This window comes from Capricornis sumatraensis, chromosome 8 (assembly GCF_032405125.1).
Source record: "Capricornis sumatraensis isolate serow.1 chromosome 8, serow.2, whole genome shotgun sequence".
NCBI classification, from domain to species: Eukaryota; Metazoa; Chordata; class Mammalia; order Artiodactyla; family Bovidae; genus Capricornis; species Capricornis sumatraensis.
In genome coordinates, this window is record NC_091076.1 from 97,031,635 (window position 1) to 97,059,266 (window position 27,632).

A 27,632-nucleotide genomic window follows, 5' to 3' on the forward strand; every position below is an offset into this window, starting at 1 on the left:
CGGGCCCCGCGCCCGCCCGCTCTTCCTCCCCTTCCCCTCCCACGCTGCCCGCTTCCCTTCCCCGCTGCCCCTCCAACCCTCCTCCCCGGGTCTGCGCTCCTCCCTCCGCCCTCCCTCCGCCCGGCCTGCCTCCTTCCCTCCTCCTCCTCCCCTCCTCTCCCCGGGAGGCATCACTTCGTCCCGACCCGGAGGAAGACGCGAGCCCCTCGCGGGCGGTCACCACAGCCCAGCACCCCTGCAGCCATCGCGCGCCGCGCCCGCGCTCCCTCGGTCCCCGCATCCCCCGAGCGCCACGCCGCGGGCATGGGGCCCGGCCGGCCGATCCTCGCGCCCTGGCCTCATCACCTGCTGCGCTGCGCCTTGCTCTTCGGGGGTCTGCACCTCGGCCGCCCCGCCGCCGCCGCCCTCCCGGGTAAGGCGCTTCCAACTTGGTCAACTTCGAGGGCCGGGCGGGGGGAGCGCCGGGGAGCGGGCCTCGCTCCACTTTTCCCTCCTTTTTTTCCCCCGCCTTTGGAGGACGTGTGTGCGTGTGTGTGTGTGTGTATGTGTGTGACTGGGTTTTAAAAAATCGTCTCCGCTTTTCTGAAAGCGGGGCGAGGGGTGGGGGGAGGACAGGGGTGAGGGAGGAGGAGCGCGCCTGGAGGTGCGGGAGGACCTGAGTGGAACCAGATGTGGCGGGCGGCGGGGGAGGGGAGCCCGGGGGTCTCGAGCCGCCTCGGAGGAAGAGGGCGGGCCCCGGGAGGACCCCCGCGCCCGCCCTCTAGGACCACCCGGCGCCTGCCCTGCGCTGGGCCCGGGGACCTGCAGGGCGCGTCCGGGGAAACCAGCGGAGACTCCAGGCCGGGCTCCTTGCTTTGCTTCGGGACCAAAGCGTTATTGTTGTTTTTGAATTATTCGTGAGGGCTTGGTTGCCCTTCCTGGCACCTCGGGGGTGTTGGTATTTTCTTTTCCACACTTGGTCTTCAAAGGACAGCCCGTGGCAGGCGGCATCCGCATCAATTGAACGGAGCTCTGTGGGGCAGTTTTGTGTCATCAGAAGGACGTAGCAGGCTTCGGCAAGGGTGTGTGTGTGTTTGTGTGTGTGTAGTGAAGAGAGTGTTGTGTGGGCGGCTCTGACCCAACTGGCACCCCTCCAGAGTGGACAGATCTTGGATGGCCAAAGAGCTGCTAACGATGCACAAACCCGACCAGCAGAAAACAAAAACCCAGAGCTGTGTCTTCCTGCTGCTCTTTCAAAGGGTGACAGTGAAGTGTGGGGACAGACAGACCCCCTCAGCGGTAATCCCAGGGGGAAGGGGGAAGATGTGCTTGCGGAGGGTGAGTGGGGGACGGTGGTATGCAGGAGTCAGAGCTGGAACTGCCCGGGAGTGTGGTTGTTACAACCCAGGTGCTGGGCCTATGGAAAAGGCTTGGTCTTGTTTTATGTTTAATTTAGGGATGAGGCTCAGTGAAAGGGGACAATCAGTGCAGCGTGTGTAGTTTTGTGCACAGCCCAGACAGCCCCCTGGAGGATCCGGGACCTCTAGCCATGGCCAGTGCTTGCTGAGTTTGCCTGCCCACCCTTAGGGGACCGAGACACGTTTCTGCCCAGATTGTGCCCAGCCACTGCGTGAGGTGGGGGCCTGGATGAGGCATATTCATGCTGAGCAGACCCCGCCTGCTGAATTCCAGACCCACCTGGAACTGAATATCAGACAAACAGAATCCAGGCAGTAACTCCCCACCCACTGCAGGTCAAGGCACCCAGGCTGCCCCCTGCCTTGCCTTACTGCTCTTCTGCCTGCAATTTCGCCCCCTGCGAAGGCAGGCTGGGTGGGAGGGGTGGAGGAGCCATTTCCAGAGCCCCAGAGCCCATTGTAAAGCCAGGCAGGCCCTGGGAGGGTTGTGGCCAGAGTGCTGACTCAGCCTTTTCCCCTGTGGCGCCTTTGACAGAGTGAGCTGGAAATGCCTGGGGAGAGGCTGGGTCAGGGGAACCGCCTGGAGTGGCCCTCTGCCTCTGGGTCTCCTCCTGGTCCCCCTTTGCCCTTCCTCGGGCTGTGTCCGTGGGTTTGAAGCCCCCGTAGCCTTGGAGGGGCCTGTCCCCAGTGGCACTGCATTGCTCACTCTCGAAGAAGCTTAGGTGTGAGCAGGGGTGGATGGAGAGGACATGGGGTGGGGATGGCCTGGTCCCCAGAACAGCAGTTGAGCAAGACGTTGCAGGGCCTTCCCTGCTGTGTTCCCTCTGCCCAGAATACTCCTCTTGCGCCAAATTCCTTCTCCATCCCCCTCTACCTGACGAATTAGATGGTCCCTGGTCCCTGGGAAGAATTTACCAGCACCGGGATCCAAATAGCCCCAGGAAATGCTTGTGGGAGATAGGATTTGGTTTGGCAGGCCAGCGCTGCTGGGTGAAACTTATCCTGGGGGCAGAGTGCTTCCTGACCACCAGGAGGGGAAAGGATAGGACACCACAGAGCCCCTTGGTGTGGGATGGTAGAATCCATCTTTTCTCCACCATCCCCTGTGAAGTACCCAGAGGAGTACCCACACAGCTTGTGGCTGGAAGACTCTCTGTTAATTGCAGTACTGATGCATTTTTGTCGCTTTTACTGCTCAGTGCTGAGCCAAATACTTGGAGAGGAAGGAAGGTACAGAGGAGTTTTAAGTTGCATCCTCAGAGAAAGAAGATTTTGTTGGTGGCAGAAGAAACTGTGAGGCAAGTGGTCACCAAGTCCCCCAGGAGGGAGGCAGGGAGGAGAGCAGAGCAGGGAGACTGGGAATGCAGGCTGGGCTGTGCTAGAGCGGCTGTGGAAGCTGGCCGGGCTGGGGTGGAGAGATCCTGAGTAGGGTGGGGGAGAAGCTCGACTGAAGAGGAAACTGGCCAGGTTTCCAAGAGGCCAGAGTGGGGAAGTGACTTGCTGGCTGGCGGTGGGGAGCCCTGGAGAACCCCTGGGAGTGTCTGAGCAGAGGAATGAGGTGCGGATTAGAAAGAGGGCTGCTGGGAGCCCCGGGGATCAGGTATCCAGGTGGAGGAGCGAGGAGACCTTGGGAAATCTTTCTATGGGGACAGACTCTGCTGTCTAAAGGACAGGGAGGGAGGCATTCCTTTGGAAAGGCATCAGGTACTTGCTGCTACTGCTGGAGTCAGCCAGACAGGTCGCCTGCTCTTCCGGCCCAGGTCCTGGTGAGTCATGGAGTTCAGAGCCTTCTTACTGCCCCCAGCCACCCATCCACCTACAAAAGTCAGTCTTGACTTTCTTGTTCCCCCGACCACTCACCTTCTGTAAGCTGCCAGGGCTGAGACAGTGCCCAGCTGAGCTGTGGTTAGTGCTGAGATCAGGCCCTCCCCTGGGGTGACGTGAACAAGGCAAAGGCGTAGGCAGAGGAGGAGGCTGTGGCCAGGGTCTTGGTCCCCACTGCACACAGGAGAGAAATCTCAGCTTTCTGAGGCCTGCAGGGTGTGGTTGATTTGGGCCGATGAGAGGATTTCAGAAGCCACATGAAGTTCTCAGAAGGGCATTCACTTGGATTCACCACTAATTTCAGCATTGAATAGGAGCCCCATTGCGCCCATCAGCAAGGTGAAGTGGGATCACTGTGGCTACCATTCTTCAAGTGTTGGGCGCGGTGCTGCACGCGTGCTGTTCGGGCAAGGGTTCCTCCAAGTCTCATAACCTCTCACACGTTGGCTGTCAACAGCTGAAAGATGTTAGGTTGTTTGCATAAGACCATACCTCCATGCCGATAGAACGTGGTGAAAGAGATTCGAACCCAGGTGTGGCTGCTCAGCCTGAGCACTTCACTACCAGACCTTGCTGAGAATCTGTTAAGATTAACACTGTGAAATAGGTATGTTAGGAAAGGCTGGAAAGTTCTATGGTAGAGGGTACCCCCCGCCAGAGCTCCAAGTCCTCTGGAACGTCCTCTCCACATGTCCTCCAGAGGAGAGTCCCAGGAAGGGGTGGTGGGCATCCTCTGTTACCCCCCAGCTGTCCGGGCGCTGGTCTCTCCCCGCGTCCTGGGGACCCCAGACTCAGGTCCGAGCCCCCCTCGGTGTCCTCAGGGGTCTGAGGTGCCTGCTCCCGAGGGACTGAAGTGATTCAGTGGAGCAAGAGCCCCACTACCCCGAGGTCAGGGGTTCATGTTCATTCAGCCAATCTGTCAGAGGATGTTTACTGAGCCTGGGCGGTGCTGCAAGCAGGAATGACCTCCGCCTGTGCTTGTGAGCCCACCTCCCCTGCACCCCCAGTGGGGGTCCCTGGGCTTGGAGGGCCTTAGCATTGCCAACAGGAAGTATCCTTCCTGTTTAGTCCATTATGAGATGGGGGGGACGGCTACTTTCCCATAACTGGATCCTATAAATCTGGGTGGGGTGGGCCATCGAGCGGTGACGCAGCTCTTGGACCTCACCCTGGGCCTTGGAGATCCGAGTTACTTCTCAGCAGGAGCTGTGTTGTCAACAGGCGGGATGAAGGCTGCGCAGTGGTATCAGCCAGCTCCAGCTCCTTGGAGGACAGGCTAGGCCGGGCCCCCACCCGCGGCCCCACATGGAACTCCAGTGGTTAGTTAGGTGCCTTCCTGCCCTTCCCCGTCCTTAGATCCTCTGTCCCCTCTTCTGAGCCCCTTGACCATGTATACCCCTCCCATCCTGCCTGGCTGGGCCCATGCTCTCTACCTCTCCTCAGCTCTGCCCTCCCCCAACTTGAGTTCCCCACCCTAAAAAAGCCCTGGTTGTGTTGCTGGATGGTGGCTAGGAGCCCTCAGCTTCTTCTCAGCCCCCCACGCATTCCCCCTGCCATCTTCAGGCCTTTGCACACACCCTTCCCTCTGCCTGGCATGCCCTCCCCGTCTTCTGGCCTGACTGCCACTGCCCTTCCTTCAAGACTCAGGATTCTCAGAAGGACCCGAGGGGTCCTGGTCACTGCCTCTTGGGCTCGCCTGGGCTAAGGAGACAAGCTCACAGAGGGCGAACACAGGGATAAACGCCAGAATGGAGGGGTGGCCTTTTTTGGGGGGTTCATCTCTAGAAGGACACTGAGAAGCTGCTGTAGTGGGCTCGGAGCTCCTACAGGGAAAAACAGGAAGCCCGTTGCCCAGCCTCTCCCGACATCCTCAGAAAGTGTGTGGAATGGGGGGCAGACACAGCCCACCCCAGGGTACACTGAGGCAGGAGGAGGGTGGCTGGGAGCGCCCCACCCCGGCTTCCTCTTAGATGTAAATCAGCACAGCTGTGTGAACTCGGGTAGAGGCTCCCGTTTCTTCATCTGTAAAAATAATAGTCCCTCATAGGGGTGTCGTAAGAAATGACATAACAGATGTATGAAATACGTGGAACAATGCTGGACAGTCACGTCTTAGCAAATAATATTAAATTAGTGCTATTTTTTATTATGGGGGGAGAAAACATGAAAAAACAATCCTCAACAAAGTTCTAAATAACTGCAGCCACTTTTTTAATCAAAGTAGGTCTTTGATTATCCATTATTGCTTGGTGACACTTTGCTAACTACCATTAAGTGCCTAAAAGTAACCATACTTTTTCTGAAAGTAAATTTAAATCCTACAGACAAAAAAATACCCATCCTCAGTTGTCTTTACCCCTTCAGCCCCTCAATTCACTCCCCCTCCTGCTGCTTCTCTTTATAATGAAGCTTCTTTAGCTAAACTTTCCCTTGGAGCCGAGTTCCTGGGACTCTGCCCTTTCAGCCAACGGTCATTCCACCTCATCTAGCTTTCCTCCTAAGAAGCTGCCTCCCAGGGGTTCTAGTAATTAGGCTTCCTAATTACTAAATCCCGTGCCCCTGCTGGCCTCACCTTGTAGCATACGTGCTGCTGAGAGCCTGTTTTATAATACATGCTGTGTGGAAAATAGCCATACAGGGGTAAAGTTTTAACGATTTGAGATCCTCACTTCCCTTGACCTAACAGTAGTCGCTGCCAGTAGTTGGGGTGATCTTCCCTTTTTTATGCATATACACACATGCAAATACTCCTTTTACACAAACAGGACCACGTTTTATGCTGTACAGTACATTAAATTTTATTTTGTAATATTCGTGGCCTTTCCATGACAGGCTTCAGAGCGGTGTCATTCTTAACGGTGCTCAGTAGTCCATTGGAAGGATGTACTGTCTTTTTTGGGTTTTTTGCTGCTTCCCTGTTGACGGGCACTGTTTGGGAAGTTCTCTCTAGCTCTGGCCTCTGCGATGCGGTTTGTATCCCGGGTCTCCGCCTCCTGGCTTCCAGCCTCAGTCCAGAGTCCACATCGTTGCCAGACTCATGATTCAAAAGGGCTGCTTTTATCGCCAGTCTCAACTTTCTGAACTGAGAATTTGAGGCCTTCCACGGTCAGGTTCTAGCCTTCCTCTTCAAACCCTTGAGCAAGTCGCGTTCCGATGCCCTGAGTCCTGCCTGTGAAGCCTCTGCTTCTCTCGCCCCGCCAGGAGGGCGTGTCTCCGCAGGTGTGGCTCCCAGTCCCCGCTCTGACCCGCAGCTTTAGCCTTCTGGAAGGAGCGTTTCTTCCGCCTCCTTTCTCAATTCATCGCTGCCGCCCCCCAGGTGGATCCTTCCCCTCTCGTCGCCGACTGGAACCTCCGGGACAAGGCTTTGTCAACTCGGCACAGCCTCCAACCTTGGACACGTTATCCTTTAGTAAATATTAATTGAATCAAAGCGGACAGGTGTTCCAAAGAGCTCCCCTCACAGGTTTTAGTGTAATTGACATATAACATTGTATTATATTTAAGGTGTACACATAATGATTTGATGTTTGTGTATATTGCAAAATGGGGCTTCCCAGGTGGTGCAGTGATAAATAATCCGCCTGCTAATACAAGAGACTCAGAGATGTGGGTTCCATCCCTGGGTGGAGAAGATCTCCTGGAGTAGGAATTGGCAGCCCCCTCCGGTATTCTTGCCTGGAAAATTCCGTGGACAGAGGAGCCTGGCTGGGCTACAGTCCATGGGATTGCAAAGAGTCGGACACACTGAGCAACTTAGTACACACATATTGGAAAATGATCTCCACATAAGTTTAGTTATCATACTGTCCATCACCTCCCATGATTGTAAATTTATTCCTGTGATGAAAATTTTGTTTGTAGTAGTATAAAGGCAATGAAGAGAGCTGCCCTTCCAGAGTTTTAGGTGATGTCACAGTCGTGAGAAACATGGCATTGAATTAAACAGAAAAAGAGTCCAGTAGACTGGAGTAAATTTCAAACATAGACCTAGACTGTTACAAGAACTAATGTGAGACATGCCAGAAACAACACCCTGATATGAAAAGGAATCTGTACTTGTAAATAGTATGGGACAACTGGATTATAATTTTAAAATTTTAGTTTCAATTTCTAGCTGATTGCAGCTGAGAAAATTCAGCCAGCAAGTTTGTCATGTAGAAAGTGCAAAGATCACTAGAAATTAACTTTCAAAAATACATAATTAAGCTAGTGAAAACAGAAAACCTAATCATGGCAGATCTGTGAGGAAACTCATCTGTATGCCTGCTGCTGCTGCTGCTGCCGCCAAGTCTCTTCAGTCGTGTCCGACTCTGGGCGACCCCAAAGGCAGCAGCCCACCAGGCTCCGCCATCCCTGGGATGCTCCAGGCAAGAACACTGGAGTGGGTTGCCATTTCCTTCTCCAATGCACAAAAGTGAAAGTGAAGTCGCTCGGTCATGTCCGACTCTTCCTGACCCCATGGACTGCAGCCTACCAGGCTCCTCTGCCCATGGGATTTTCCAGGCAAGAGTACTGGAGGGGGGTGCCATCGCCTTCTCCATCTGTATGACTGGGGCATGTAAATTAGTTCAGTTTTTCTGGATTCAGTCTTTCAGACAAGATGTAAGAAACTAGATAAGTAAGACTTCACATCCTTTGACCTCATAATTCCGCTTGGGGAATTTGTAAGTCATTAACCTCAAAAAGGAAAAAGAAAATGTTCATAGAAGGACTATTTGTAGTAGCAAAACAAATTGGAAACCATCTAGAAGCCCGATAGCAAAAGCATAGCTAATCAAACCAAGATATCTTAACACAATGGACAACTTATGTAGTTCTGAACAACAAATATAGAACCAATGCCAGTATGTGGAAAGATATCTAAGAAGGAAACTTCTCATGACCACAAAACAAGCTTGCAAAATAATTTGTAATTACTCTGGTAGTAATTAAATGAAGGTACATGCCTGATCCCTGACAAGCAGTTTCTCATTCATTCGGCTAACTGTTTTGTTTTTGTTTTCCTGAGCACTGACAATGTGCTACGTGTAGTATTTGATGGTGAACAAACCAGGCATGGCTCCTGCCTTCCTGAAGCTTACATTTTAAAAGCAACACCCCACCCCCAGCAGAGAGCAATGTTCCAGAAGCAAATATGCACTGATTTCAGTTTTGGGTGCAATTTTAAGTTTTTTAGAAGAAAGATGGAAGCAATAGACTGCTCAGAAGTCTCAGACACAGGGTCAGGAACCTTTTTGACCACAAAGAGAACAGCCCTGAGTCAGAGCAGCCTGGTCAAGTAGGAATTCAACAGGAAACAGCCTTGTAGTCAGTCTTGGTCCCCAAGGAAAGGATTTCCTAACTTCACAGATGCTTAACCTCATTTCTGAGGATCTGAGGAGATAAGAGTGGTTTAGGAGCACTGTTTTACCATAGCCAAAGCAAAAACAAAAATGCACCTTGAAAGAAATATGGACAATTATAGAGTATAAACACACAATGAAATATGATGCAGTAGTGAACTGACAATGGCACCCACTCCAGTGCTCTCGCCTGGAAAATCCCATGGACGGAGGAGCCTGGTGGGCTGCAGTCCATGGGGTCGCTGAGGGTCAGACACGACTGAGCGACTTCCCTTTCACTTTTCACTTTCACGAATTGGAGAAGGAAATGGCAACTCACTGCAGTGTTCTTGCCTGGAGAATCCCAGGGACGGGGGAGCCTGGTGGGCTGCCGTCTCTGGGTTCGCACAGAGTCGGACACGACTGAAGCGACTTAGCAGCAGCAGCAGTGAACTGACAGACCTCAATGCATGCATCAGCATGAGTGATTCTTAGAGACAAAATGTTGAGTGCGGAAAAAAACTCAGAGGCCTACACTGGTATTGTAGTCAGTCTCAAACGACTAGAAGAGTTGAGGGGAAAATACAGTGAGCATTCGTATACTCTCCACCTGGAAGCACCAATGGTTAACATTTGGCCACATTTGCTTTACCTCATTCTGTGTGTGTGTGTGTGTGTGTGCTGAAGCTTTGTGTTAGTTGTAGACATGACATTTCACATCAGTATTTCACCATGTATCAACTAAAAACAAAGACATTCTATAAAACCATAATCACATCCAAGAAAGATAACAGATGCAACAGCTCTTTTTTCCCAATATGCAGTTTGTGTTTGAATTTCTCCATTGTCCCCCTGTATCAGCTGTTATTTAAGTCCAGGACTCAATTTGACGTTGTGTCTCTCAGTCTCTTTTAATCTAAAATAGTTGGTCTTTTTTTCTTTTATGACCTTGCATATTTATTCATTTGGCTGTGCCAGGCCTTAGTTGTGGCACGTGGGACCTTCGATCTTCACTGTGGCATGTGGGATCTAGTTCCTCGATCAGGGATCGAACCCAGGCCCACTACATTGGGAGCTTGGAGTCTTAGCCACTGGACCGCTAGGGAAGTCCCTATGACATTCCATTTTTGATGACTTCAGGCCAGTCGTTTGCTAGAATGTTAGCAGTCATTTTATCTGATTGTTTAATCATTAATTCATGCTAAACATTTTTGGGAGGAAAACCACAGGTGTGGGACCAAGTGTGTTCTTTCCATTGTGTCACATTAAGTTAGTTGGTTCCCTTATTGGTGTTGCTGACTTTGATCACTTGGTTCAGGTGGTGTCTACCAGATTTCTCCACTAAAAAGGTACCTTTTCTCCTTTTATTTGGTCGATAATTTAAGAAACTAAACGATATTCTTTAAAAAGCAAAGTTGCTCCTAGCAGCACTATTCATAGTAGCCCCAAACTGAAAACTACCCAAACGCCCATCAACAATGGAATGGTTAGGTTGTGGTGGCTCCACACAGGTCAGTAGCACACAGCACTGAGAATGAACAGCCCACAACACATGCGACAGTGTGGATGAAGCTCACAAAACTGTTGAACCAGATGCAAGGCATTCGTGTCATATGATCCCATGTATGTGAAGTACAAAAAAGAGGGCGACGCTGACCTGTGCTGCTGCTGGCAGTCAGACAGCGCTTACCCCTAGTGGAAGCAGTTGTGACCAGAGGGTGTCCCAGATAACATTTAGAAGAAAAACGGGAGATATCTAGAACATTTATGGCAAGAAGCTCCTATAAACCAATGAGAAAGATACTGGAACCTCCACTAGTTTTTTTCTAATTATTATTGAATTTATTGATTTTGGCTATACTGGGTCTTCATTGTGGAGCATGGACTCTAGAGTGATGCAAGGGCTTAGTTGCCCCTTAGTATGTGGGATTTTAGTTCCTGGACCAGGGATTGAACCCATGTCACCTGCATTGCCAAGTGGATTCTTAGCTACTGGACCACCAGGGAAGTTCCTCCACTAGTTTTAAGGCATTTAAGATAAGCCAATAAAGGCTGGGAACAGAGTTCACAAAGAAGAAATACTGACGTCCAATATGCTTTGGAAAATGTTTTAAATCACTAGCAATAAAAAAAGAGATACCCTTCTCAGAGTACCATCAGAGTACCAACAAAGAGTGATGTAACAATACGTTCAATATAATATTATTTATAATTGAGGAGAATCTGCTTACAAATTGAAGACCAGTAATAGCTAGAGAATGAATAAATGAAATGTATGCTGTCATGGAATAGCATACAGCCATTAAAATGGTTTTTACAAAATTAAAAGACACATTACAGTCCTTTTTCTAAAATGTTAAGTGCAAAACAAGACTCAGAAGCATTTGTTTGGGAATGTAAGTAAGTAAGTAAGTAAATTCACTCAGTCGTGTCCGACTCTTTGTGACCCCGTGGACTGCAGCCCACCAGGCTCCTCAGTCCATGGGATTCTCCAGGCAAGAATACTGGAGTGGGTTGCCATTTTCTTCTCCAGGGATCTTCCCGACCCAGGGATCGAACCCGGGTCTCCCGCATTAGAGGCAGACGCTTTAACCTCTGAGTCACAGTAGTATATATCAATAAATGAACATAACTTGTATTTGAAGTAAGTAGGCAAGATAAAATTGGTAAAGATCACACCAAAATTTAGCAGAAGTCATATGTGTCAGAAAACTAAGATCCTGGCATCTGGTCCCATCACTTCATGGGAAATAGATGGGGAAACAGTGGAAACAGTGTCAGACTTCATTTTTGCTGCTGCTGCTAAGTCGCGTCAGTCGTGTCCGACTCTGTGTGACCCCATAGATGGAAGCCCACCAGGCTCCCCCGTCCTCGGGATTCTCCAGGCAAGAACACTGGAGTGGATTGCCATTTCCTTCTCCAATGCATGAAAGTGAAAAGTGAAAGGGAAGTCTCTCAGTCGTGTCAGACTCTTAGCGACTTCATTTTTGGGAGCTCCAAAATCACTGCAGATGGTGACTGAAGCCATGAAATTAAAAGACACTTACTCCTTGGAAGGAAAGTTATGACTAACCTAGACAGCATATTCAAAAGCAGAGACATTACTTTGCCAACAAAGGTCCGTCTAGTCAAGGCTATGGTTTTTCCAGTGGTCACGTATGGATATGAGAGTTGGACTGTGAAGAAAGCTGAGCACCAAAGAATTGATGCTTTTGAACTGTGGTGTTGGAGAAGACTCTTGAGAGTCCCTTGGACTGCAAGGAGATCCAACCAGTCCATTCTGAAGGACATCAGCCCTGGGTGTTCATTGGAACGACTGATGCTAAAGCTAAAACTCCAGTACTTTGGCCACCTCATGTGAAGAGTTGACTCATTAGAAAAGACCCTGATGCTGGGAGGGATTGGGGGCAGGAGGAGAAGGGGACGACAGAGGATGAGATGGCTGGATGGCATCACCTGACTCAATGGATATGGGTTTGAGTGAATTCTGGGAGTATGTGATGGACAGGGAGGCCTGGCGTGCTGCAATTCATGGGGTCGCAAAGAGTTGGACGCGACTGAGTGACTGAGCTGAACTGATGGGTGTCACATTCTGCTCTGTTGTGTATTTATAGTTATTTACTTATTTTTGGTTGTGCTGGGTCTTGGTTTCTGTGCACTGGCTCTCTCTAGCTGTGGTCCCTGGACTTTGCATTATGGTGGCTTCTCTTGTTGCAGAGCACAGGCTCTAGAAACGCTGGCTTCCGTCGTCGTGGCTTGTGGACCCTAGAGCTGGGGCTCAGTAGATGTCCTGCATGGGCTTAGTTGCTCTGGGACAGGTAGAATCCTCCCAGACCAGGGACTGAACTTGTGTCCCCTGCGTTGACGAGCAGATAATTATCCACTTGGGAAGTCTTCTCTTGTGTACTGATTATTTGACAGAGGTGATTTTTTTTTTCTTTTAGCATGTCTATAATTGGCAGCAATGGGGTGGCAAAGGACAGCTTTCTCCCTGTCCTACTGAGAGATTCCCATCTCACCCATGCCCATTCCCAACTCCTAACAGGGCCACACCCACAGCACGTGATTCCACGGGGCCAGAATCTCCTTGGAGGGGGAGATCTCCCAGTGCTAAGGGAGCCTTGAGAGTCCCTTGGACTGCAAGGAGATACAACCAGTCCATCCTAAAGGAAATCAATCCTGAATATTCATTGGAAGGTCTGATGTTGAAGCTGAAACTCCAATACTTTAAGGCCACCTGATGCAAAGAACTGAAAAGACCCTGATGCTGGGAAAGATTGAAGGCCGAAGGAGAAGGGGATGACAGAGGATGAGATGGCTGGATGGCACCACTGACTCGATGGACATGAGTTTGAGTGAACTCCGGGAGTTGGTGATGGACAGGGAGGCCTGGCATGCTGCGGTCCATGGGGTCACAAAGAGTCGGAGGCGATTGAGCAACTGAACTGAACTGAACTGAAGGGAGCCTTGTCGGGTGGGTCCAGCAGAGGGGGTGCCGCCTGGCTGCAGAAGGGAAGAGTGGACACTGGGTGCAGGGTGGATGGCCGCTGGGACTGAGACCCAGCTGGCTGGGACCTTGGTTAGTTTCCCCAAGCCACTCCCCATTTGCCCGTCTTGGTTTTGTTTTTGTTTTTAATGATGAGTTGGAGCTGGGCTTCACCTACTGGCCGGCAAGGAGGCCGGTGTAGGAGGATCACCCTCTGAGCTGGGTTCCTGAAGGTGCACTCAGGACGCTCAGGAGCAAGAGCTGGACGATGGGTGCAGCATCAGCCTTGAGCTGTTTCATTAACAGACCCTCAAACGCAAACCGCTTGTTCTTAGCGCTCATCAACTGAGTGTTTACACAAGGGACAGCCGGAGAGAAGGCAAACCCAATAATACATGTACCAAGTATCGTCCTTACGGACGAGATTGGAGTGCCTGTCAGATAAGTGCCAGTCAAGGGACAGGCTTTTGGAAGGCTTCCTCGTTTTTGAAATCTTTATGTGTAACAAATGAGAGAAATGGAAACCAGGTTAATACTGAGCACGTCTAATCTGCCAGGGTCAGTATTAGGCAATTGCGCGTGCCCCATATTTTTAATCCTCACATTCCTCCAATTCGTGGGTAAGGGAACTGAGCCAGCAAGGCTGTGAGCCGGATCACGCATCTCGTGAGTGGCAGAGTCTATGTCTGTTTGGTTCCCTGCATGGTCTTGTTTTATTTTTGTAAACAAGTAAGTATGCGTTATAATATAATGGACATTAGGCAAGACAGAGAGAGAACTTTGCAATACTTACGTTTGCTCATGAACTTCTCTCTCTCACCCTGTTCCTCCCACCCAATTTCTTATTTTGTATTTTCCATGCTTTGCTCTTAAAGTTTTTCATTCTTGGTGTACTATATAAATACAGGAAAGTGAACACCATAAATGTTCAGCTCAATGAATTTTCACAGACTGAACACACCCATGTAGCCAAGGATTGGATCCAGCAAATAAATAACATTACCAGTATTACCAGTGCTTTCAAATGCTTTTACACATTTTTCTGTAACTTCATTAGATGTGTATATTTCTTCTTCATCAACTGCCTGTTCAGACGTATTCTTTATCATCTCACCTCTTCAGGTCTTAGGGGCTTAAAATTACTGGATCTCTATATTTTTCTCATTGGCTTATATGAACTTCTTGCTGTGTTTGTTAGAAATATCTTTCTCCTGTTGATTGTTCATTTAAATTTTTTATTTTGGGGGGAATTCTCTGGTGGTCCAGTGGTTAGGGCTCCAGGCTTTCGTTGCCAAGGGCCTGAGTTCAATCCCTGGTCCGGTAAATAGAGCCCCATAAGCCATGTAGTACATACAGTGTGTGTGTATATATGTGTGTGTGTATCTTTTTTTAATCTCTCCCCCCCACACACACACACTTGGTTTTTTTTTAGTAAAGTTTACAAAACCCTTGGGGGTTCTCTTCTTCATTGTAAGGCTTCACCCTCTTATGCACCGACACCTTTCTGTTGCCCTAACTCTCACTCCCTCAAGACCCTCAGCAGCTCATCTGAACTTGTGGGCAGCTTCAGTTAGCAAACTTGAATAAAGCTGGAGAAGGACAGTGTTACATATATATTTTTTCAGAATCAGAATACATTTTGGTGATTGTAAACAAATAGTACACAATTCAAAGTTGAAAAAGTTACAAAAAAAGACAGGTTACCGAAAATGTCACAGCTAAGAAACAGCCACTATTAACAGTTTAGAGACTAAGCTGTCAAACTGTCTCCTCGCCTCTCCTCCCCTCTCTCTCTATAACACTTGACATAAAGGTTTCAGTGTTGGCTTGTAACATTTTTTCATATGCCAATGTGTCATCAGTGTATTTCCACCCAGTGCTTCCATTGACTGTGTAAGATTCCATTGTACAGATGTACCATACATAACTAGCCCATGTTAGACATTCGGGTCATATCTCTTTTTAATTTCCAAACATGTAAATTGTGGAAAATACAAAGAGAAGAAAATAAAAATCACCAGCTATCCCATATGTCAGTAATAACCACTGTTAACACTTAGGCATGTACAGTGGTTCTGAGATTCTGGTGAGCCTCAGAATCACCTGGGAGTCTTATTTACAATGCAGATATTCCTTCTTTCTGAGCTTCTAATTCAGTAGGCAGGCTCTAGGGCTGGAGCTTTCCAGGTGGCGCTCGTGGTAAAGAACCTGCCTGCCAAAGCAGAAGAGACTTGGGTTCGATCCCTGGGTCCAGAAGGTCCCCTGGAGCATGGCACAGCAATCCACTTCCGTATTCTCGCCTGGAGAATCCCATGGGCAGAGGAGCCTGGCGGGCTACAATCCATAGGATCGCAGAGTCAGGAGTGAAGCGACTTAGCATGCACGCACACTGTAGGGCTGGGCACTTGCTCTGTAAACAAGCACGCCTGGAGATTTGGACTCCCAGGTTTAATAAAAAAAAGCATGCACAAAGGTCTTTTCAGACTTTACTTGATTTAAAAGTAAATAGAAACAAGGTCATATTATACATCCAGTTTTAAAAATCAGTTCGTGTGAACGTCTGTTCATGTCAGAATACTGCTGCAAGTTGATTGGTGTTGTCTGTGTGGTTTCCCATTGCATGAATGTATTTCGTTTGGCTCTGTCAATGCCGTATTGTTGGACATTAATTTTCACCCAGTCATTGTCATCAGTAATGCTGTGTAGCAAAATATTTGCATAGATTCTTCTTTAAAATGTATTTCTTTTTAATTGGAGGACAGTTGCTTTAGAGTGTAGTGCTGGTTTCTGCCATACATCACCATGAGTCAGCTGTAGGCATACGTATGTCCCCTCCCTCTGCGTCCCCACCCCATCCCGCCGTCTAGGTTCTCGCAGAGCACTGGGTTGAGCTCCCTGCATCACACAGCAGATTCCCGCCGACCATCTGATTTACATATGCTAATGTGTATGTTTCAGTGCTCCTGGTCTCTCAGTTCTTCGCACCCTCTCCTTGCCCTGCTGTGTCAAGTCTCTTCTCTGTGTCTGCATCTCGATTCCTGTCCTGCAGATGGGTTCATTAGTAATTTTTCTAGATTACATGTCTATGCGTTAGTATACAGTATTTGTTTTCCTCTTTCTGACTTACTTCACTTTGTTTAATAAGCTCTAGTTTCATCCACCTCACTAGAACTGACTCAAATTTCACTTTTTATGGCTGAGTAATATTCCACTGTATATATGTACCACAATTTCTTTGTCCATTCATCTGCTGATGGACATCTAGGTGACTTTCAAGTCCTCGCTATTGTAAATAGTGCTTCTGTGAACATGGGGTACGTGTCGTCTTTCGAATTGTGATTTTTCTCAGGATATATACCCAGTAGTGGCACTGTTGGGTTATATGGTTGCTTTTCCCCCTAGTTTTTAAAGAAATTTCCATACTGTTCTCCATAGTGGTTGTATCAGTTTACATTCCCACAAATAGTGCCTGAGGGCTCACTTTTCTTCACATCCCCTCCAGCATTTATAGTTTGTAGATTTTTTGATGATGGCCATTCTCACAGATGCAGATGACACCACCCTTACGGCAGAAAACAAAGAGGAACTAAAGAGCTTCTTGATGAAAGTGGAAAAGCTGGCTTAAAACTCAGCATTCAAAATGCTAAGATCATGGCATCCAGTTCCATCACTGAATAGCAAATAGATGGGGAAACAATGGAAACAGTGACAGACTTTATTTTCTTGGGCTCCAAAATCATTGCAGATGGTGACTGCAGCCATGAAATTAAAAGACGCTTGCTCTTTGGAAGAAAAGCCTTAGTAAACCTAGACAGCATATTGAAAAGCAGAGACGTTACTTTGCCAACAAAGGTCCGTTTAGTCAAAGCCATGGTTTTTCCAGTAGTCACGTATGGATGGGAGTGTTGGACCATAAAGAAGGCGAAGCGCCAAAGAATTGATGCTTCCAAACTATGGTGTTTGAGAAGACTCTTGAGAATCCCTTGGACTGCAAGGAGATTAAACCAGTCAGTCCTAAAGGAAATCAATCCTGAATATTCATTGGAAGGACTGATGCTGAAGCTGAAGCTCGAATACTTTGGCCACTTGATTCGAAGAGCTGACTCATTGGGAAAAAACGCTCTGATGCTGGGAAAGACTGAGGGCAGGAGGAGAAGGGGCCGACAGGATGAGATGGTTGGATGGCATCACTGACTCAATGGACATGGGTTTGAGCAAATTCTGCGAGATGGTGAAGGGCAGGGATGCCTGGTGTGCTGCAGTCCATGACTGAGTGACTGAACAACAGTAATTCTGACTAGTACGAAGTGATACCTCGTTGTAGTTTTGATTTGCATTTTTCTAATAACAAATGCTGTTGGACATTTTTTCATGTGTTTATTAGCCATCCATATTCGCATAGATTCTTAATCATTTCTTCAAGTTGAGTTCCTAAGAAGTGAACTCTGGGTCAAATGTCTGTATTTTTGAAGACTTTGGACATTCTTCTCCAGAAGGGTTTGCCTCCAGAGCTACTGCCACCGTGCGCTCACTTGTGCGGGGCAGCGAGGTGGTCAGTTATTCTGTCCCTCGTCTCAGCGAGTCCTGCCAGCCGTCCAGTGGGCAGCACCAGTATAGCTCCTGGCACATTCCAGGTGCTCAGTACTTGTCCTGTGCAGTAAACAGGAGTATGGGCACTGAAGGATGAAGAGGTCAAGTGACTAGTTCAGGAGCAGGAATTCAAACCCAGCGAAGACACCAGAGGCTGAGCTCTCTTAGCTGTGCTGTTGATTTTTAATTAATATCAGAGAGGGAGGAAATGTGACGGTTGTGGGAGGAGTACTCTTAAAAATACGGTCCTAAAATTATCCTGACAGAATCAGAAAAAGGGAGCGAAAGGGTGGGGAGGGAGACGGCTTTGGAGGGCCCTCACAGACATTCCTCTGTCGGTGAAGTCTGTTGTGTCACTGGAGGTCTGGGTGCTGCCACAGTGGTGCTCACGTGTGTACATATGGTGGTCTTGTGTACGTATACAACCCTTTGTAGCTTCCAGGGCAAAGCAAGTCAGACTCCCCGAACACTGAGCACCAAGTCGGGTTCTGTTGGAAATGCAGAGAGGTTTGGTTCCTTCAAAGATCTTAAGATGTCCACTGTGTCTCTCTTCCCTCAGTTTTATTTACTTTAGAAACATTATAATAATATAATAGAAAGTTATGCATAATTCCCACCTCCTGGCAACGGAGAAAAATACTTGTTTTGCCATCAGGCCCCAATTCCAAAATTCATAATAATATGTTTCCTTGTACTTTCAGAGCTGTGTAAAGACACTCCTTGGACACTTATGTACCTTTCCATGAGAAAAAAGAGGTCAGGGGAATGTGTTCCGTGAGTGTTGACTGCCATACATGTTGTTACCCTGATTAGGTGAAATGGTGCTGTCACACGACAGATAATTTCATTCCCTTGTTGTCTTCTATTCATTGTCCACATGTGATCTTTTAAAATTATTATTATTATTTGCTTATTTTTGGCTGCCCTGGGTCTCCATGGCTGCACTCGGGCTCTCTCTAGCTGCGGGGAGCGGGGGCCGCCCTCTAGCTGCGGGGAGCGGGGCCGCCCTCTAGCTGCGGGGAGCGGGCTTCTCATTGCGGTGGCTTCTCTTGTCATGGTGCACAGGCTCTAGGGCATGTGGGCATCAGTAGTTGTGGCACATGGGCTTAGTTGCCCTGCAGCATGTGGGATCTTCCCGGACCAGGGATCAAACCGGTGTCCCCTGCATTGGCAGGTGGATTCTTAACCACTGGTCCAAGGTCTTCTGTTAAAGGAGGATGTAAATTCAGAGGATGTTAAACCTTTGCCTGTGGGACACAGGGCAGCTTGCCTTTCCACTTCCCCTCGTCCAGCTCATGCAATACACATGTATTGACCACCTGTTGTATGCCCTGAACCAAGGGGATGGGTTGATAAGACACAGCTCCTGCTCTGCAGGAGCCATTTAGTGGAGAAGGAAATGGCAACCCACTCCAGTGTTCTTGCCTGGAGAATCCCAGGGACAGAGGAGCCTAGTGGGCTGCCGTCTATGGGGTCGCACAGAGTCGGACATGACTGAAGCGACTTAGCAGCAGTAGCAGCAGCAGCAGAGACCCTGAAAGAATCGTGTCAATATCTGCATATATCTCTCCCTGGAAGTCTCCCCAGGAGCCTATGGAGAGGCAGGGAAGGTGTTTTTAAATTCAGTCCACAGGTAAGAAAACCCAATCCCCTCAGGTCATTTACATTGTAATAGCAGAATCAGCGGAGAAGGCAATGGCACCCGACTCCAGTACTCTTGCCTGGAAAATCCTATGGACGGAGGAGCCTGGTAGGCTGCAGTCCATGGGGTCGCTAAGAGTCAGACATGACTGAGCGACTTCACTTTCACTTTTCACTTTCATGCATTGGAGAAGGAAATGGCAACCCACTCCAGTATTCTTGCCTCTAGAATCCCAGGGACGGGGGAGCCTGGTGCGCTGCCGTCTATGGGGTTGCACAGAGTCGGACATGACTGAAGTGACTTAGCAGCAGCAGCAGCAGAATCAGAGCCATAACTCCTAGATTCTCAGCCTGTGCTGTCCCAACCCTTTCCTCGCATTCTTTTTTTTTTAATGATTTACTTATTTATTCATTTATTTGGCTGTGCTGGGTCTTAGTTACCGCATGGGGGATCTTTAGTTGAGGTATGTGGGATCTAGTTCCCTGACCAGGGATGGAACCTGGGCCCCCTGCATTGGGAGCTCAGAGTCTTAGCCACTGGACCACCAGGGAAGTCCCTCTCCCCCCATCCTTGGAGCCCTACCGCCATGTGACTGTCTGAGCCCCAGCAAGGGTCCCATGCAGACTGTCCGCTGCCACGCCAAGTAGTGGGGGCCCTGCGCCACCTCCTTCCACACTCCCAGCTGCATTTTGTGACCTCATTTTCCCTCTACGGCTACATTTGGATTTGATTTCTGCAGCACCAGAATGAGGTGGAGAGAGCAGCCCACCCCATGCTGCCCCAGCCTCCCCAGAAATCCCCCCCTTCCCCCATCGCATCGTTCACAGTTTCTTCTCCATGTATCTCCCTTGCAGGCGCACCTGAGGAGGGTCCCCCAAATTCAGAGGTCAGAAACGAACAATAGTTGCCAGGGACCCACCCATGGGAACTTGGGGAGGACTCTGCATCTGGACAGTGGATTTATTTTTCTTTTAGTTCTTCTGAAGAGCAGCTTTAAGCACTCGAGTCCTTGGCTTTATTTATTCTTATCATTTCCTCTTATCCAGATTGCAGTGTCTGCTGAGGCCTGGTTCCCAGGCTCTCTGCTGTGAAACAAACAGATTTTGGAGCTCAACGGCCCCCACTGGGGCAGAGGCTCCTCAATGTCAAAAAACAGTAATGGCCTTCCATTACCAAGGGCTAAAGGTACCGAACATCTTTATGCATCCTCTTGCTTAATCTTCCCCGAAACTCATGGGATGGGTGATACTGGTGTCTTCCCCACAGTGAGGCTTGCAGCTGGCCCCAGAAGGGATTAGGACCTGGGTGGGTCCAGATTCCAGAGTCACCCTCCTAAGCCCTTCTCCAGGCTTCTGGAGGCAGTATGGGGAAGGAAGCTTCCATGGGTCTGTCACTGCAGAGGTCAGTGAGTGTTTATTCTTTAGCATACAGTTTTAGGGAGATCCTGAAGGTTCCCGAGCAAAAAAGACTCTGAGTTCATGTAACTTCTTTGTTGAGAAGCTGGAGCTGGTATGTTCGTTAAGGATATGCAGGTTAGAGGAGGCACAAGCCACTCACGTGGATTGGGGTCGGTTGGCAGGTATTTCCACATCCACTGAACTCCCACTGCGGGGAAGTGAAAACCCTGGGGTTGCTGGGGCTGAAGGGACAATTTCAGTAAACCAACACAGAGGAAGAAAAAAGCAACAATTTGTTGCTTTTTGATCCCAGAAACAGGGTTGAGGGGCAGGGGGTTGGTGGCCCAGTGGGCCAAGGGAAGGGCAGCCCTCAGACACAGGGGGCAAGACAGAGAGCAGGTAGGAGGCACCTAGTACTTACAACGTGGTGTGGGTGGAGGCCACAGTTTTCTCAAGGGCTCAACTCTAAGTGGTTATTTTAAAAGCAGCCCCCTGGAACTTCGCTGGTGGTCCAGTGGTTAAGAGGGGCACAGGGGCACAGGTTCCATCCCTGGTCAGGGAACTAGATCCCACATTCTTCGTGGTGTGGCACAGCCATAAGATAGAAAAATAAAAAATAAAAGGTACCCCTCAAAAGCAAAGCAGGAACTGAAGGTAGGAATCCCTAACACAGGCCCTTATCTAAATATCCAGACTCTGGGTGTGAGCAGGCTTGTCACCCTGTAAAAGGCTGAGGCAGCTTCTCGAAAGGGTGGTTTTTCTCATCACAGCTTTTTAAAACAGAGTGCCATGGCTTGCTTTGAGAACCAAACAAGTCCTCCTTGAATACTGCCATGTCAGAAAGTCACGGGACTGCCAGTAAGTAAAGCAAACGCTTGTCATGAAACGTGCCACGATTTCTCAGAATCATATTCTGGTGTGTTTCAGACACATCTCGGTAAAGGAGTGGTGCCTGTTGCAGGGACATTGTGGTTGCGGGGCAGTGGAGCCTGATTTGGAGGTACCCCCTCCCAACACATTTCCTTTTTTTTTCCAGTTTTGAAATAGGTACAGCCCTCTGGTCATTTTTAATAGAGACTGGAATATTGAAGAATGTTTCTCCACTCTCCTTAAAACAGTAGCTCAAAAGTGATAACACGGGGCCATTCCCATTCCACTTCAGTGTTGGGGTGGGGGTGCACAAAGGGTGGGGGGGTGCTGTGGCAAACCGGTGAGCCCCCTCTCAGATGGGCAGGAACCCCAGAACCTGCAACTGGCTCCCTGCAGGTACACAGGCTCAACATGGACGGGCCTCCCAATGCTTCTGAGAGATGCTGAAGATTCAGACTTTTATGTGAAATCTCTCCCGTTTTCCATGTTGGCTCACTTTGCTTTCTCTTACGGTGAAGGCTGTGTGTGATTTGCCTATGGGTTATCAGTTTAAAGTACCTGGAGTAGTTGTTTGGCGCTCAGCTCTAGAACTGACTGGTCTCCCTGGTCTCCCATCTCTGGTCTGCCCCTTACTAGCTGTGTTATCAAGAGGATTGATCTCTGAGGTCTTTAATACCTCAGTTTTCTTATCTGCCAAATAGAAATAAGAGTTTTACCTACTTCTGAGCAGTGCTGTGAGGATTAAGGAGAAAGCCGGGGAAGCCAGTGCCTGCTACCTAGCAAGTGCATGGTAAACAGTCACTTATATCATTATTTGTGGTCTCTTTCCGTAAGTGCTGGATGACCATGTGTCGTCGTTTGCCTGGGACAGCCATGACTCAGGCTTGTTGTCGTGCTCTAATGATTACTGCCTCCCCTTTTCATTCTCAATATGAGACAGTAAACTGTATGGTCAACTTATATAAGCAAATACTGGCTGATACGCTTCAAGGCTTGCATAAAGTTTCATCTCAATGGAAATGTCATGGTTCCAGTTGTTTGAATGTTCTTGGACAAATGACTTAACTTTTCTGTGTTTCTGTTTCCACATTCTAAGGGATTGACACCATGAATACTAAGACTTTCTGGTTCATATTCATTCTGTAATTTGGCAAACATTTACCATGAGGCCAGACTGTGCCAGGCAAATGCCCAGGACATGGAGAGGCCAGGATACAGCTGGGCCCCCAAGGGGCACTTCAGTTCAGTTCAATCGCTCAGTCGTGTCCGACTCTTTGCAACCCCGTGAATCGCAGCACGCCAGGCCTCCCTGTCCATCACCAACTCCTGGAGTTCACTCAAACTCATGTCCATCGAATCGGTGATGCCATCCAGCCATCTGATCCTCTGTCATCCCCTTTTCCTCCTGCCCCCAATCCCTCCCAGCATCAGAGACTTTTCCAATGAGTCAACTCTTCGCATGAGGTGGCCAAAGTACTGGAGTTTCAGCTTTAGCATCATTCTTTCCAAAGAAATCCCAGGGCTGATCTCCTTTAGAATGGACTGGTTGGATCTCCTTGCAGTCCAAGGGACTCTCAAGAGTCTTCTCCAACACCACAGTTCAAAAGCATCAATTTTTCAGCACTCAGCTTTCTTTATAGTCCAACTCTCACATCCATACATGACTACTGGAAAAACATAGCCTTGACTAGACAGACCTTTGTTGGCAAAGTAATGTCTCTGCTTTTGAATATGCCATCTAGGTTGATCATAATTTTTCTTCCAAGGAGTAAGCATCTCTTAATTTCATGGCTGCAGTCACCGTCTGCAGTGATTTGGGAGCCCCCAAAAATAAAGTCTGACACTGTTTCCACTGTTTCCCCATCTATTTCCCATGAAGTGATGGGACCAGATGCCGTGATCTTCGTTTTCTGAATGTTGAGCTTTAAGCCAGCTTTTTCATTCTCCTCTTTCACTTTCATCAAGAGGCTTTTTAGTTCCTCTTCACTTTCTGCCATAAGGGTGGTGTCATCTGCATATCTGAGGTTATTGATATTTCTCCTGGCAATCTTGATTCCAGCTTGTGCCTCTTCCAGCCCAGCGTTTCTCATGATGTACTCTGCATAGAAGTTAAATAAGCAGGGTGACAATATACAGCCTTGATGTACTCCTTTTCCTATTTGGAACCAGTCTGTTGTTCCATGTCCAGTCCTAACTGTTGCTTCCTGACCTGCATACAGGTTTCTCAAGAGGCAAGTCAGGTGGTCTGGTATTCCCATCTCTTTCAGAATTTTCCACAGTTTATTGTGATCCACACAGTCAAAGGCTTTGGCATAGTCAATAAAGCAGAAATAGATGTTTTTCTGGAACCCTCTTGCTTTTTCCATGATCCAGCGGATGTTGGCAATTTGATCTCTGGTTCCTCTGCTTTTCCTAAAACCAGCTTGAACATCTGGAAGTTCACGGTTCACGTATTGCTGAAGCTTGGCTTGGAGAATTTCGAGCATTACTTTACTAGCGTGTGAGATGAGTGCAATTGTGTGGTAGTTTGAGCATTCTTTGGCATTGCCTTTCTTTGGGATTGGAATGAAAACGGACCTTTTCCAGTCCTGTGGCCACTGCTGAGTTTTCCAAATTTGCTGGCATATTGAATGCAGCACTTTCACAGCATCATCTTTCAGGATTTGAAATAGCTCAACTGGAATTCCATGACGTCTACTAGCTTTGTTCATAGTGATGCTTTCTAAGGCCCACTTGACTTCACATTCCAGAATGTCTGGCTCTAGGTGAATGATCACACCATTGTGATTATCTGGTTCCTGAAGATCTTTTTTGTACAGTTCTGCTGTGTATTCTTGCTACCTCTTCTTAATATCTTCTGCTCTGTTAGGTCCCTACCATTTCTGTCCTATATCGAGCCCATCTTTGCATGAAATATTCCCTTGGTATCTCTAATTTTCTTGAAGAGATCTCTAGTCTTTCCCATTCTGTTGCTTTCCTCTATTTCTTTGCATTGATCGCTGAGGAAGGCTTTCTTATCTCTTCTTGCTATTCTTTGGAACTTGGCATTCAGATGCTTATATCTTTCCTTTTCTCCTTTGCTTGGGTGTTGCAAGAGGGCATCAAGGGGCAGACACACAGAAACCATACTCACAGAAAACTAGTCAATCTAATCACACTAGGACCACAGCCTTGTCTAACTCAATGAAACTAGGCCATGCCCTGTGGGGCCACCCAAGACAGGCGGGTCATGGTGGAGAGGTCTGACAGAATGTGGTCCACTGGAGAAGGAAATGGCAAACCACTTCAGTATTCTTGCCTTGAGAACCCCATGAACAGTATGAAAAGGCAAAATGATAGGATACTGAAAGAGGAACTCCCCAAGTCGGTAGGTGCCCAGTATGCTACTGGAGATCAGTGGAGAGATAACTCCAGAAAGAATGAAGGGATGGAGCCAAAACAAAAACAATACCCAGTTGTAGATGTGACTGGTGATAGAAGCAAGGTCCGATGCTGTAAAGAGCAATATTGCATAGGAACCTGGAATGTTAGGTCCGTGAATCAAGGTAAATTGGAAGTGGTCAAACAGGAGATGGCAAGAGTGAATGTCGACATTCTAGGAATCGGCGAACTAAAACGGACTAGAATGGGTGAATTTAACTCAGACGACCATTATATCTACTACTGCGGGCAGGAATCCCTTAGAAGAAGTGGAGTAGCCATCATGGTCAACAAAAGAGTCTGAAATGCAGTACTTGGATGCAATTTCAAAAACGACAGAATGATCTCTGTTCGTTTCCAAGGTAAACCATTCAATATCACAGTAATCCAAGTCTATGCCCCAACCAGTAACGCTGAAGAAGCTGAAGTTGAACGGTTCTATGAAGAACTAACACCCAAAAAAGATGTCCTTTTCATTATAGGGGACTGGAATGCAAAAGTAGGAAGTCAAGAAACACCTGGGGTAACAGGCAAATTTGGCCTTGGAATACGGAATGAAGCAGGGCAAAGACTAATAGAGTTTTGCCAATAGAACGCGCTGGTCATAGCAAACACCCTCTTCCAACAACACAAGAGAAGACTCTACACATGGACATCACCAGATGGTCAACACCGTAATCAGATTGATTATATTCTTTGCAGCCAAAGATGGAGAAGCTCTATACAGTCAGCAAAAACAAGACTGGGAGCTGACTGTGGCTCAGATCATGAGCTCCTTATTACCAAATTCAGACTTAAATTGAAGAAGGCAGGGAAAACCACTAGACCATTCAGGTATGACCTAAATCAAATCCCTTATGATTATACAGTGGAAGTGAGAAATAGATTTAAGGGACTAGGTCTGACAGATAGAGTGCCGGATGAACTATGGACTGAGGTTCCTGACATTATACAGGAGACAGGGATCAAGACCATCCTCACGGAAAAGAAATGCAAAAAAGCAAAATGGCTGTCTGAGGAGGCCTTACAAATAGCTGTGAAAAGGAGCACTTTGCCAATGACAACGTTATTGTGTTGTGTGAATGGGGGTGGGAATCCTACCCCTTTTTTCTGTATTTGAAAAACTTAGCTAGAAATTATTCATAAAATATTTCTTGTGAATCCAAGGTTTATATTTGAAATCTCAGTTTTTCGCGAACAAATAATTACATTTCAGTTCAATTCTCCACACGTTTCTTTTATTGTTGTTTGAAAAAAATTTCACTATGGAAAATGCAGAAAGGCCTAAAGAAGATTCTTTCTTTCTGTGGACTCTGCAGCAAGCAGTTACTGTGCCTGCATGGGCAGTCCCGTCCAACTTTTTGGGACCCCATGGACTGTAGCCCACCAGGCTCCTCTGTTCATGGAATTTTCCAGACAGGAATACTGGAGTGGGTTCCCCTTTCTTTCTTCAGGGACTCTTCTCCGGGCCCAACCACCCCCCCCACCCCAGGTATGTGCCTGTATCTTGCCCATTCATTGGCAGGGGGCAGGTGGATTCTTTACCACTGCACTGCCCTGAGGTCGGTGGGGGAGGTTTCTAATATTTTACCCTTAAGTTACTGCCCGGACCCCCACACTTCTGCAGCCATTTTGCAGAAGTTAAAACAGTTTTTCTTTTTCTTTTTTTTTCTGGCCAGCTGTGGCTTGAGGGATCTTAGTTTGCAGACCGTGGATTGATTCCATGCTGACACCGGCCCTAACCCCGCTGTGTTAGCACGGAGGCCTGACCACTGGACTGCCAGGGAATTCCCAGAACTAAGTTTTTAAAAAGTTGCTCTCTCTCAGTCTGCCAGGATGTCTGTTCATAACTGCTTTCCTTATTAGCTTACTCCTCAGTCAACCAGGTAGGAAGGGTCTGATCTGGTCTTGCCGCTAGAGCTCACGCTCCTGTCCGTGATATTCTAAAATAATCTGCTGACGACTCCCACAGATAAATAAGACAAGTTTGGCCCCTCAGGGGCCATCGGGCCTGCGTCCATGAGTAAGTGGGCACTGCTGTCCGGGCTGTGATCGCGGAGAGGGGCCGGAGATTGCTGGGCCTCGGCTGGAGACGCCCTCGCCCACGCGCGCTCCGTCCAGGCGCAAATGCGCAGCTGGGCCCGGCTCCAACCCCAGGTCCTGAATCCTGCCCTTCTCTGGCCCGTCAGTGAGGTTGGATTGTGCTGGCCCAGAAAGCCACTTCCTGCCGCGACCGGAGCCGGCCGTTGTTGTGAAAGTTGCCCCCCGGGGGAGGAAGTGGCTTTGGGCTGTTTATTTTGGCTGCGTTCAAGCAGACGGCGCCGCCGGGGGCCGCGGACCCGGGGTTCGCAGAGCTGGGCTGGGGAGCCGGGCGGGACCTCGGAGCCGTGGGGGTGCGTGTGGGGGAGGTCAGCGCCCAAACGCCCCGGACGCGCGGCGGGGATGGGGGCGCGGGCATGGGTGGGGGGCGCATCACGGAGGGAGGGCGCACGGCCTAGGTGGGGGTGCACTGCGGGGGCAGGAGGGCGGCTCGCAGAGCCCGGCTTTAGGGAAGGAGGGGTCCAGCGGCCGTAGATCCGGAACTCCGAGGGCGGACAGGTCCCAGCATCTCAGGTCCTGGAGGCGTGTGTGAGGGAAGACGGGGTCCAGGTGGCCCACCGCTGGGATGCTCTGGTGAGGAAGAGA

The 27,632-nt window shown here is 48.7% G+C and overlaps 1 protein-coding gene across 1 annotated transcript in view; it reads left to right on the plus strand.

The window, feature by feature from the left end:
* The first annotated feature begins 303 nt into the window (after positions 1 to 303).
* Positions 304 to 27,632, plus strand: part of MRC2 (mannose receptor C-type 2) — a 62,130-nt gene continuing 34,801 nt past the window's right edge. The window contains exon 1 of the mRNA XM_068977274.1: positions 304 to 412. Coding sequence (XP_068833375.1) covers positions 304 to 412 — 109 coding nt within the window. The remainder of the gene's footprint in view (positions 413 to 27,632) is intronic.